Genomic DNA, 13350 nt, shown 5'->3' with positions numbered 1-13350 from the left:
CTGCCTTGATAGCCTCTTAAATGCCCCTATTATTCCAGCCTCCACCACCATTCCTGGCAATGGATTCCAGGCACCCACAACACTTTTTTTAAAAAAAAGCAACTTACCCCTGATGTCTCCACTAAATTTCCTCCCTTCACTTTGCATAGATGTCCTCTGGTATTTACTACACCCACCCTGACTGTCTACCTTACACCTTGGCTCTGGTTGAAGACATTTCTCATCTCATTGAATTATTCCTGTGCATTTTTTTTTTGCTGCCTATTTTCCGCATCTACTCTTGTTTTTTTTCTTCCTTAATGCCATCTCCGGATGATTTAAAGCATGCTTAGTTGTCGGCATGCTATTTTTTTATTCCTTTATAATGTTTTCCTTCTTCCTCTGTCCAAACTACAATAAGAACCTACTGATACTGTAGATGATTCAGGAGCAGGTGGGAGTAGTGTGAGGGGCAGTGAAGATAGCTGTGGTCTGTTGGTGGATGAATGGACAGATTCATGTGACTGAGAATGAACGAATGAGTCAGAACTCTGTCTCTGAAGGAATGCAGTCCTGTGAAAGATTCCATTGGGTTTGAATAACTTGGGGGAGGGCAGACTGCTTGTCTAGGGTCTGGGCCATTTCCTGCTGGTGTGGATTTATTGGAAGATGTTGTTAAGTGCGCTGATTCATGATCTCCAATTTCAGAAGTTGTGGGAGGGCAAGATTAGAACTGCTGCTCTCATTTAAAATGGAACTGGAGTTAACATGGGAAAAGGCAAGCTTCTGAACAGTGGGGGAGAGAGAAGAATTAGGATGTGGTCAAGCAGGAATGTCTGGTTGATCAGTTGCTCTGGTTCATCGTAAATAACGTGCAGCTAGACCTTATGAAATATAACTGAAGGAACAAGGTGTAAAGTGAACCTGAGCTAATAATGATAGCTTGATATTATTTGCTTGCATTGTTACATTTGATGTATCTGAAAGCAAAGACATTACTGGGAACCAATACAGAGAACCTGGTGAAAAGTGATGCTGTTTGAGCTTTTCATTTATGTTAATAAAATGTATACTAGTGAGTGCTTTTCAATTTGCCCTGCACCAATTAAACTTAACACTATCATTGTTGTATAATTGAAGCATCACAAAATCATGAAGTGAACGATTTTTGTGGTTAATGATTACCTTGGAAGTATTTTAATGGATTTTCGAACTGAAAGTGTTTGCACTTTCCATCAGACTAGAAAGTACCATTATACTGATGAAAGCAACCAGTGAAAAGAAAGTATTCACATTGAGTTTTTGTGAAATGTCCACTAATAATTGATTTCAGATTTATTGTCAGTGCATACAGGATATCACATACAACCTTGCGATTTCTTTTTCCTGCAACTCAGGCAGAATTACCACTTATTGGTGGTGGGGGAAAAAAATAAACTGCACATAGCATGAACATGTAAACAATCAAAAGAAATATTATCAGATAATGAATATAAACTGCAAATCAGGGAGAACAAAGAAAATCAATAAAGTGCACAAGGAAGAGTCCTTAAATGTTGAGTCTGTTTTCTGTTATCAAATTTTAGATGGCAATAACAACAACCTATTAATAGGAACTTTGGCAATGTACAGAATAACAGTGATACAGAAAAACAAATGAGAATATAAATTTATTGATTGTTGACTTCAGGAAACCCAGAGGGGTGCAATCCAGTGATTGCTGTTCCTGAACATGGTGGTGCGGGTTTTGTGGCACCGATACCTCTTATGGCAGCAGTGCAAACAGACCGTGTGTTGGGGAGTGTGGGTCTTTGATGTTTGCTGCTGCCCTCTGGACAGCAGCTTCGCTGTAGATGTGTATTCAAGTGAGGAGGGTTTTGCTTGTAATGTCCTGGGCTGTTTCCACTAACTTTTGGAGGGCTTTACACTTAGGCGTATTAGTGATCCCATACCAGACTGTGATGCAGCTGGTCAGCACACTTCCCACCACATATCTGTAGAAATTTGCCAGGGTTTTTGATGTTACAACAAACCTCCGCAAACTCCCGAGGAAGTAGAGGCGCTGACGTGCTTTCTTCATGATGCCGTTGGTGTGTGGGTCAAGGAAAGATCCTCCAAAATGACTCCAAAGAGCCTAAAGTGCTCAACCTCTCCACCTCTGATTTTCCTCCTCTTCCCCCCCCCCCACCCAAAATTATCACTGGATTGCACCCCTCTGGGTTTCCTGAAGTCAACAATCAATAAATTTATATTCTCATTTGTTTTTCTGTATCACTGTTATTCTGTACATTGCCAAAGTTCCTATTAATAGGTTGTTGTTATTGCCATCTAAAATTTGATAACAGAAAACAAGTAACAATACACAGAGACAGAAAGCTACAAGTCTGAAAAATGTGACATTGAAAAAACAAATACCAGTAATCATCGCCATTTGAAAAAAAATGTGTATTCAGGCAAAGATTCTGATTTGTCCTTGCCAGCACCTTTTAATAAGCAAATGTTAGAAACCATATATTTGAATTTTAAAAATGGCCATTTTGCTCTCATATTCTTCAAATTTCGTTAAGTTGTAAGAGAAGGAGGTTATTTGTTATTCTTTGTGTTGCTCCCAATTGTTAGTGTTACTGAGGATTAGAGCTTTGCTAAAATTGGAAAATTGCCCTCAAGTACCAAAGACTAACCTGCTTCACCAAGTTTGGTTCCTAAATTAAACATTTTAATGAGTCTGTGAACCACTAATTGACCATTTGTGTCTAGGTTTCCTAAGGCTCGGGAAAGGAGACAGAATTAGCCAGATTTAGTAATTGTGCTTTTTGAACATTGCTTGTAAGACCATGAGATCGAGTGCAGAGGGGGTTTCCTTTTATGTGACTCCTGTTCTCCTCTACTTAAGCAACAAATGTTTTGAGTTAACTCTATACAGTCTTACTTTTGCTCACCACCCCCCCCCCCCCCCCTTGCATGAGCTGCTGTCTGTAGTCTACCAATGCAGATGGCAGTCAGCCAATTAAATGTACCCTGCAGTTAAATTCTGCTGGACTCCCCACTCTTAATCCCCTTGTGCATCATTTTTGTAATAGAAAATTCTGACATAATGGGTATAAAAGGGTGAAATACTGAAGTGCATTAGGTTTTTGGGGTTGAACGGTAGTTGACTGAGCATTTGGAGGATTTGAGTGGTGCTTTCTCCTTCCAGTTAGACATGGTTCTTTTAGATGAAGGAAATTGGACTAATGTGGCTAATGGTGAATGTATTGATGTAAAGGAGCTGTGGAATTCATTGGAAGGGTTGAGGTAAATAGAGCAGTTAATTAAATCAGTATTATGTTTTTTTTATTTGTAGACATTATAGCACTGCATAGAAAATGTATTGCCCATCAGCAGCTCTGCACCTGATTAAGTAGCCACAATATAAGAAGTCACGAGGACCAAAGTACAGGTCAGCTGACATTTTGTAATTGTTGGCTTTTATGCACTAATGTTTTTCCACCTCCATAAAGGGATATGCAGTATTATTGACTTAGTATTTCACTGGAGTTTGTACATATTTTTTGTTTAGGAATGAAAACCTTGCCATTATGTTCCCTATGACCTGAAACATTTGAAAGATTAAAATCTTGCTGGGCAACAAATGAATTTTCTTGGACATTTGGAAATTGAACTATAGTTTTTGATTATTTCTGTTTCTTCTTAAAAATCCATGTAGAGATTACGAATAAATGTTGTAAATACTTAACAGATCTGCCAGTAACTATGCATTAAAACTACATTAAGTTGCAAATACTAGAAAGACTCCCAAAATCCAGCACACTTGGGAGTTTGGTGCTAGACTTAACCGATTTTCTGGACTATGAGATATTATTCTATTAATGCTCCAGTATACTTCTAATTCAGTCTTTGTAACCTGTTCCATATTAGAATAAATTTTCTGCTGAACCTGGTAAGTAGATGAATTACAAGATTGCTAATGGAATTAGAGTTTAAAGGGTACACAGGAATCGGCACCCTGGCAAATGGGGCAGGGTATGCAGGCAATATCACTTGGTGAGCCAGGTCCTAAACTACTGCAGATGGATTGCAGATTATTAGAATTTTACTCCAAAAAAATTAACATTTTTGGAGCAATAGGATAATGAGCTGAGCCACAAAAACTGTCCCATATAAATCAAAATTAAATTTACCTAATGCAAATTTCATAATATTTAATTTTGAAAATTTATAAATTGAAAAAAAATGTCAAGACAGTGAGTGGGGTCTGCAGAATATCTTGGGCCAATAAATCTTGAGAATATGTCTTCAGTCATTTCACTTTCTCCATTGAGTTGGAAAACAACTTAAAACTGACACAAAGATAGGCATATGTGGAAACTAAAACTCAAGTCTCAAAACCTAGAGGGAAACGTGTGTGAATTGTAAGAGATAAGAAAATAGTCCAGGGAGGATGTACTTATAACTGAGGGGAAAATGTAACTGCACGAATCCAGATGCAGGACAGAATTAAGAGGCAGGTTGCCTGAACTCTACCTGAATCACCCCAAGTTGATGTGATTGAAGGGTGACCTGATAGTAACAGATCAAATATGTAATCAGTAAGACATTTTGTCAGCTAGGGAAAATCCTGAATGATACAATTTTAAATAAAGGCAGCAAGCTTTCAGGTGTGAGATCTCTTAGAATTGGTAGTAGAAATCTCGATTTTTTTTTTCTCTTTTAAAAGTTCAAAAGTTTATTGGCCAAGATGATCGTGTTGAAGCTAAAGACAAAACTGATTGAAATTAGTGACAGGGTTGAGGATCCATCTCTGGCAAACAAAAAAAAACCAGATTGACAAACTATTGTATAACATGGCACAATCGAAAGTTGAGGTTGAGGTAATGAGGATGCCGCGGTTAGTATCTGTTGATAAGTTATTCTGTAATCTCACCTTTTTTTAAAGGACTCACAAATGTGAGATAGATATTACCTGTATTTGTTGTCACTATTGTTGCTGCTGGTATAGAGATCAAGTTGGTGGAATGAATATTTAGCCTGAAAGGTGGTCGTATGTCTGAGAAGAATCAGGTATCTTATTAGGTCACCATTCTTGAATGTTGATTAAAGGAATTGGATTTTTCATTTAGTTCTGAACTATTCAGTGACCAGTTGTCATCCTCCTCAAATTGGAGGAGTTCAGTAATTATGTCATAGTTTAAGGCGAACAATTGTATGGTTGTTTATCTTGCCTACTATAACATTAAACTATGGTAGAAGTAACTTTAAAAATTATGGTTTAAAAAAAGTAAATACTATACCAAGGTACATTTCTCTATTATCTGTCAATAATGTGGTCTTTAAAATCATTTTGAAATATCTTTCAAATGGTTATAATTTAAGTTACTCAACTACATGGTGTCTGAGATGGCACAATATTCAAGCTTGCAACTGAAGCCCTTCTGTCCTCATTGTATACATTTGAACCTCTGCTTGCGGGTAATGGCCATATCTTGGTAATCTTCTTAACCAATGTCCTATGAATTCCAAGTGTAAGGAAATTGCTTTAATATTCAAAATTTATGGTTTGAGCACAGGAAGGTAGTATTGTCCTTTGGCTTTGATCATAGTGTTCTTAATTTGTGAAGATTGACACCGCAGTAATTGTGTGCCATTCCTCAAGATAATTATTTAAAATATTATTAATGGAACTCTTTGGAGTACTGAGACAATTAAAACTTCTTGTGTTAGGCACTGGTTCAAATTATTACTGTTTTAAATTTTCCATATCTGAGCAAAAAGTTGCTGGTAATAATTTTGAGCGACACCAAGTATTTCTTGTGCCAAATAATTGATGGGTTATTGAGTCATCAGTACTCTTCCAGTCATTCGGATCATAGATTGGTGTTATCTGCACTTTTAATCAAACTTTTTTTTTCATGATCCAAGTTTATGCAAGTTTTCCAATGGTTATTTCATAAAATATTATCCTGTAGCAGCTACTACGGTAGAGCTACCAAAGTATTACAAACACATGCCAGATTAGTCAACTCAAGACTGATTTATTCAGAGTTCACAAGCTTTTATATACAGCGTGTCCCGAGCTCCTCTGGACAAGGTGGAGCATCGCTATAGGTTTGCTGCCAATCCATGGGACCGGCAGGTTTAAATTAAGCCTTGAGTCTCCTGTGCCTTCCGGCAGGAGACTCGGCAGATCAAAGTGCCGTTCCTCGGAACTCAGTATCTTTCGTGTGCGGTCCATTAGGTGAGTACCGTGCCAGCGACAGATCGTGATACTGCGCTGTGTGCCCGCTCGGCCCACTACCCGGCAGCTACATCACCCCCCTCCCCAGAATTGTCACCAGAAACTAAAGCACCAGTTGCGTGTGCCTTATGTGGATGCCCACGCTGTCTGGGCTGGGGGCATTGAATGAGTGCCGTGGGATCCACGTGGGCAGGCTTGAGTCTGTCTACACTAAACATCTGCAAATGCCCCCCAATGTCCAAAGTAAACACAACCCCGTCCTTCTTCATCACGCGGAAAGGCCCCTTGTATGGTTGTTGTAACGGCGCTCCTGGAACCTGTCTCCGTACAAAAACAAAATCAGCATCCAGGAGCTGTGGGGGCACATGTTGTTTAGGGGTTCCATGCCAGTGGGTAGGAACATGTTTGCTGCTAGTGATACCACGTTGAAGCTGCTGAAGGATGTCCAGGTCAGAGTTGGTTGCAAAATAACTTTAGTTGCCGGTGGAAACGTTCCACAAGGCTGTTGGACTGTGGATGGTGTGGTGTGGTGCAGGTGTGTGCCACAAAAGTGCGTAAAGGCAGACCATAATGCAGAGGTGAATTGTGCTCTGCAGTCTGAAGTTATGTGCGTTGAGACACCAAATCTAGCGATCAGAAGGCTGCGTGTTCAGATCATGTCGGGGTCACCAATTGTAGTGGTTACTACGGTAGAGCTACTAAAGTAATACAAACACATGGCAGATAAGTCAACTCAAGACTGATTTATTCAGAGTTTACAAGGTTCTTTTATATACAGCATGTCCCAAGCTTCACGGGACAAAGTGGGACGTTGCTATGGGTTTGCTGACAATTCAGGTTTAAATTAAGCCTTGAGTCTCCCGCATCTTCCGACAGGAGACTCAGCAGATCAACGTGCCATTTCTTGGCACTCAGTATCTTTCGCGTGTGGTCCATTAGGTGAGTACCACACTGTGCACCCACTTGGTCTGCTACCCAGCCACTACAATCTATTATTTTTAAAAAGGCGATTCTGAAATTTGCACAGTTTGAATTACCCAAGAATAGACTTAAAATAAACTACTGGGTGAGAATTTAATTCAAATTGTATAGTTCACCTATCTTAAACAGTAAGGGCTTAAGCGAGGTTGCAATTATTGAGCAGTTTTTGTATCCACTTTAGAATGGCCTTAAGCAATTTGCAGCTAATGAACTGTTTTGAAAAATAGTCACATGACTGTCAATAGCAAGCTCCTGGCACAGATAATAACTAAACTTGGAAATGCTGAACTGCAAACAAATCACATTTAATTACTGTACTTGTTTTCCAATTTTTAAAACACCTGACCAGAGCTTGAAAATAAAGAACGTGGACATATAAATGAGATTTAAAGTCTGGAATGGAAATTAAGAAACAAACGCAAGGTTAGGTCATATAGTGCTTGTAGTCTATTCCAACATTCAGTTAGAACCATTCATATTTATTGTCAGAGTACATGACATCACATACAGCCCCAAGATTCTTTTTCCTGCAGGCGAGACAGAATTACCATTTATTGGCAGTGCAAAAAAACGTGCAGAGCATATACATGTAAACAGATAATGAATGTAAACAAAGTGAATGCAATAGAGAATTTTTTTAAAAAGTTAATAAATGCACAAATAAGTATCCTTAAATGAATCCCTGGTTGAGTTTGTTGTTGAGGAATCTGATGGTGGAAGGGTAGCAACTGTTCCTGAACCTGGTGGTGCGAGTCTTCTGGCACCTATACCTCTTTGGTGATGGCAGCAGCGAGAACAGAGCATGTGCTGGGTGGTGTGGACCCTTGATGATTGCTGCTCGATAGTGGGGAGGGTTTTGCCTGTGTCCACTACCTTTTGTACAGCTTTATGGTCAGGGGTATAGGTGTCCCCATACCAGATCGTGATGTAGCCAGTCAGCAGCACACTTTCCACCACACATCTGTAGAAATTTGCTGAGGTTTCTGTTATACCAAACCTCTGCAAACTCCTGTGAGGAAGTAGAAACACTGCCTCTACATGTCCATTCAGATATCTTGTCGGACTCTGTGGTTGCCTGATTCTTATTTTCCTTGACTCTGTGTTTCTGGACATCAACTTTGTCTTTCTACCTGGCTGCGACAACCAGATCTCAAAACATTAGCTGCAATCTTGCCTCAAATGTACTCTGATCGTGCACAAGGTTCCACAAATTCAGCAACTTCTGTTTTAGCTTGTAATCCCCTTATCCAGATTGGATCTTATGGCTTTATAGAAGAATTAATGCAGATTCTTTTTCCAATCTGTCGAAGATCTAAAAATACTTCCTGCAACCCATGTGGATACTATTTACTGATCTTGATTCCACTTAAATCATTATAATATTTAGGAACAATTATTTGTCTTTGACTCCAAAATACCAAAGCATTTCATAGATCCATCGTTAGTAAAATTATTTGTTCTCTGATGTCAGGGAATGTCAAATGCATCGTCTCACCAATAGTATGCTGCTTGACCCGAATGAAGAAATCTACCAAGATAATTTGTGAATTGCAATGAAATATTGCATCATTAAATGATTATAAAAGTCATTAGGTGTGTAATAAAGACAAAAGAGACAGGGTCAGGACCAGGCCAATTCCTCCATTCAGCAGTATTTTCTTTTTAGTGTAGGTCACAAACATTTCACAACACAGATCTTTCACAATGCCAGGGCTCTGCTCAAGCCAGACTTTTGTTTAAGTAACCATTTGTCTTGGTGAATTTCTATTGCTGCTGGGTTTTTGGGTTCTCTGGGCCCATAAGAGTATTATAAGTCTTCCAGAAATACAAATAAACCATATCCACAGACTCCTTCATGCTCATTTGTAACATTCAAGGTTACTGATCAGGCGGTACATGGGTCAAAGGTCACTTTCCTCGTATCCACGAATATCAGATCAGCAATAGCACCTTCCAATTGGTTGTCATTCTTGCCTGAAGTTCTGTGACTCAATTCCTAGACAGCCACAAGAGTATACAAGGCAGCACATCCTCATGATTGTTTTTCTTTTACCTCGGACGTGCTCCTGGATACAATCTGTGGCAGTGCTGGAGGACCAATTGTGAGGTGTGTGCCATCAAGGAGTTCGAATTGTACATTTGAATTTGTAGCTAGATGACTTCTTTAATTTGTGTATTGTGCCTGTACATCAGGAGAGGGTGGCAGGTAGTGCGATAAACATCTGTAGGTCTTGATGCCTTTTGTCGGTAATTGTAGCTCAAGTTACCTGCTTGCTAGTGAGATCAGTTCATGTGTGATCGTACTGTCTCCTGATCTGTATTTGCCTCCCATTTCTAAATTTCACATTTTTATGACTAACACGTCCAGTGTCCTTGAACCATTCAAATCTGATACCTGTACCCTCACCACCACACCATTATGCTAGTCATACTCCCAAAGAACTCGAAGTTGAATATAAATGGTCTCTTTCATAAATCAAATGTTGATACCACTCTTATTCTTTCAAGGGTTTTTATTACTACTTTCATTATAGATTCCAGCTTTTTCCCTGCCATTGATGTTGTAGTTCCCACTTTTCTTGTTTCCTCTTTTTAATTAGTAAGGCCTTACAGTACACAGAAACAAATCAAGAATCTGTAGAACCCTGGCAGATGACATTCAAAGCATTTTTAAAATCTGAATTGCATCATCTTGGATACAAATAATTGGCCTCTTCCCTTGCTGGCTGTCCTTCCTAAATGTTGAATGCAATGGACTATTAAATCACCAAATTTTGTCATCCTGCAGCTTAATTTCACTAATGGGAATTACATCACATCTGTTTGCCTCAATTTGTGGCACTAATTCATTGACATTGTTGACATTTCCTGATGGAATTCCCAAATCTGTGAATCCTCAGATTTTTAATTTTCAGGTGTAGCTTAAGATGTAATTTCTTTCATCAGTTGTGTAGCGTCATTTTTATTTCATTTAATGTAGCATTTAATATCTGTCATTTTTTAATTCATCTAATTCTTTGTGAAGGTATATCTGAAGGCCCCCATGATACTTAATGGTGTCTGTGTGATCTGGAAGGGCTGGATTGACCTTGTACGCCTCGATGGCATGGGCTGTCTGGAATTTGATGAAGATCGCGCACAGGTAAGCACAGTAAAATTGGGCATAGAATTCTTATAGATTAGCAAAATTTAATTTAGTCATGTTTTTATGGCTCCAAGTGTATATTTCATGGAGACAATTGGTTTATAAACACATTTACAGATTTTGATTCAACGTGAGGAAAAAAAACTTGTTATTTTACTTCCAATTCCTGCAGCTTATCTTGTGTATGACCATGTATACTATACTGTTCCTTAAAAATGATTGAGAAACATGCATATCTATTTCTAAATGTAGTGATTGAAATGAGTTTGGATTAAAATGGTTTTTCTCTCAACATAGACAATGAGGTTCATCTAGAGTGGCCCTGAGGTCTTAATCTTAAGGTCTAAAGGAATTTTGTCTTGATATTGGCATAACATTTAAATATTTAAATTCACAATGATATTAAATACAATCCCTGGTAATCTGACCAATGTTTTTGTCTAGTTAATCTTGTATTGAGGGGATATCCTGTAAGATCAAGTTGGGCTCAATGTTCCTAGGATGATGTTCATGGGTCTTGCTAAGTTTTCTGAAGACTAGTTAAATCTGATGATAACTGAGGAACTGCAAAAGGAGATGGATACAGCTTGAAACTAGCAGGTTAATCTAAGATTCCATAAAAGAAAGGAATACAGTGTGGTACTGAGTCCAGAAAGGGCTGATTCCTCTTGTGGGACAATCAGAATTGTATTTTTATTTAAAAAATATCTGGATACCCAGTGTTGCCTAGGAAATAAAACAATCAGTTATTGACTCCATGGTCAAAACAAAATATCCAAAAAAAACTCATGGTAATTCTGCATAAATATATATTATTTTAAAACACAACCTTTATAGTCTTTGTACCAGAGCTGCATGGTTCAAAGTTGACTTCTGGCGAAACATAAACAATTCTCAGCTAAGGGACTCATAATAAATAATGTTCTTAGTTTTTCCTACCTGGAGTATTTACATAAAGACTGTTTTGGCTTCCAACACGTGAGCATCCACCATGTAGTTGCCGACGGGGAAAAGCAGGGCTCTTCCAATTGCAGTCCAGGTATCTTCAACATCTGACCTTGGGATTTGTTGATCGTCACGTATATGGGAAATTGAAGTCTCAGGTATATGGAAAATTGATCTCAGAATGAGTGCATCTTCTCCCTTGCCACATCCAGAAATTATTGCTGCCTCATTAGCATGGGGCAGCCTGTCTTGTTCCATTGTACAGGTGTGGTGGATCCAATTTATGAAGGACTGAGTCAATGTGGTGAGACTCCTGGAAGTTCCAGTGAATTTAGAAACCCTTTAGGATAGTTGATCACTTGAGTCTGATAAGAAACTGACTTGTAGCAGTGAGCATTATGAAGTAGCTGCTGCAAAAGCTGTGCGTTGATGGCATTGACGGCATCTTTGGAGCTAATATTGCTCTTTCACACAACCACCTGTGATTCTGGAAGTATTCAGAAAGGTTTAGGATGACCTTTGCTTTTATACTGATTGGTCGCATGTCAATTGTTCCTTGTGCATCTAATTTGATATTTTGCCATTGCCCCGTTGCAATAGGTGGTTTGCAAACTGCCCACATAACTGATCTCCATGTAGATTGGCTATCGTGTTGGTAGATAGGTGGAATTTTCTCCATAGATATAATGACTTTAGGTAAGTCTTAAGATCATCTGCTCGTGTGCCTCTTGGAATAACAGGCAATGTTTGTCTGAAATCTCCAGCTAAAACTGAAATGGCTCTTCCCATTATCCATCTGTTTCCACGGATAGTGATGTATAGCACTATAACTAATTGAGGTGTTTCTGGTGCAAATTCAATTTTTTGAACTTCATAATCTTAAAGGTTAAATTCAATGTGGTCATGACATTCAGCATCAAATGTTACCCTTACTGAACCTTGGACATTTCTAGTGCTCCATAATGGTTTGCACGGAGAACAGACAAACATGCGCAAATATATATTAGATAAGAGATTGCCAATTTTTGACAGATGAGCTTCAATTTTTTTTGAGGTGTAGGAACCCTTAATTTTTAAAAAGGGAGTAAAACATTACTGAGGGAAACCAAAATATGAAGTTAAAAGTTACTGTGAGTTGAGACATTTTACTAACTGGCCTGAGGAACCCAGGGGTATATTCCTGCTCTTAAATTATGTTCATATATCCCAGGAGTTGCTATTATCTGTAGGATGTCTCTGTATGTTTATTATTGTGGTACATTTGTGCTAACTCATGAACACTTGAGTTGGCATTTCACTAAATAAAGTTTTTTTTTAAAAAACTTGAGATACTGAAAATCTGAAACAAAAACTGAAAATGCTGGAAGTACAGCAAGACACCAACATCTAGAGAGAGAAAGCTAAAAAAAAATCCAGTTCCAGACCCTTCAGTAGAACATGCTGATTTTGAAATCGTAGGTAGAAAGAGACTTGCATTCAAATATCTCTCATGATGTTCCCAGCATTTTGCAACAAATCAATATGCAGATATTTGATAAATCATAATATGATCAGTCTGCTGTCTCAAATTGCAGTTTTTTTTAATCTTGAAAGGCTACATCACTAGATATGTTTGAAAAGGTGGGTGAATTTATGGAAGATCAGAGGCTCAGAGGAAGATCCCAAGGCTATATGGATTGGTATAGTGAAGCAATTAATAGAGTTGCTGTCTTGCAGCTCAAGTGCTCCAGATCCAGTTGTGACTTCTGATGATTCTTCCTCTGTCTGCGTGGGTTTCCTTTGAGCACTCTGATTTCCTCCTGTGTCTAAGAGATGTTTGGGTTGATGGCTCTGTAAATTGTTCTCATGTGTTTGCGAGTGCTCAGATCCAGGAAGTAGAGAATAAGAGGTATCGAATTAGTGTAATGGATGCTTGGTCAGTGAAGAGTCATTGGGCCAGAGAACTTGTTTCCATGCTACATGACTGACAGGAGTTGAGGCCTTGGGAAGATCGATCTTGATCAACTTGAATTGCGAAGAAGGCACAAGAGACTCCAATATTCTTCTACTTTTGTATTGACAGATA

The 13350-nt window shown here is 38.6% G+C and overlaps 1 protein-coding gene across 3 annotated transcripts in view; it reads left to right on the top strand.

Moving 5' to 3' along the window:
- cbfb (core-binding factor subunit beta) overlaps positions 1-13350 on the top strand; it is an 89913-nt gene that overhangs the window by 53227 nt on the left and 23336 nt on the right. For all 3 annotated transcript variants that reach the window (XM_069901182.1, XM_069901181.1, XM_069901180.1), the window contains one exon: positions 10221-10337. In XM_069901182.1, the coding sequence (XP_069757283.1) occupies positions 10221-10337 (117 nt within the window). The remainder of the gene's footprint in view (positions 1-10220; positions 10338-13350) is intronic.

The sequence above is a fragment of the Narcine bancroftii genome, chromosome 10, assembly GCF_036971445.1.
Source record: "Narcine bancroftii isolate sNarBan1 chromosome 10, sNarBan1.hap1, whole genome shotgun sequence".
Classification (NCBI taxonomy): Eukaryota; Metazoa; Chordata; class Chondrichthyes; order Torpediniformes; family Narcinidae; genus Narcine; species Narcine bancroftii.
Note: the sequence above shows the minus strand (reverse complement) of the source record. Positions and strands in the feature narration are given on the sequence as shown.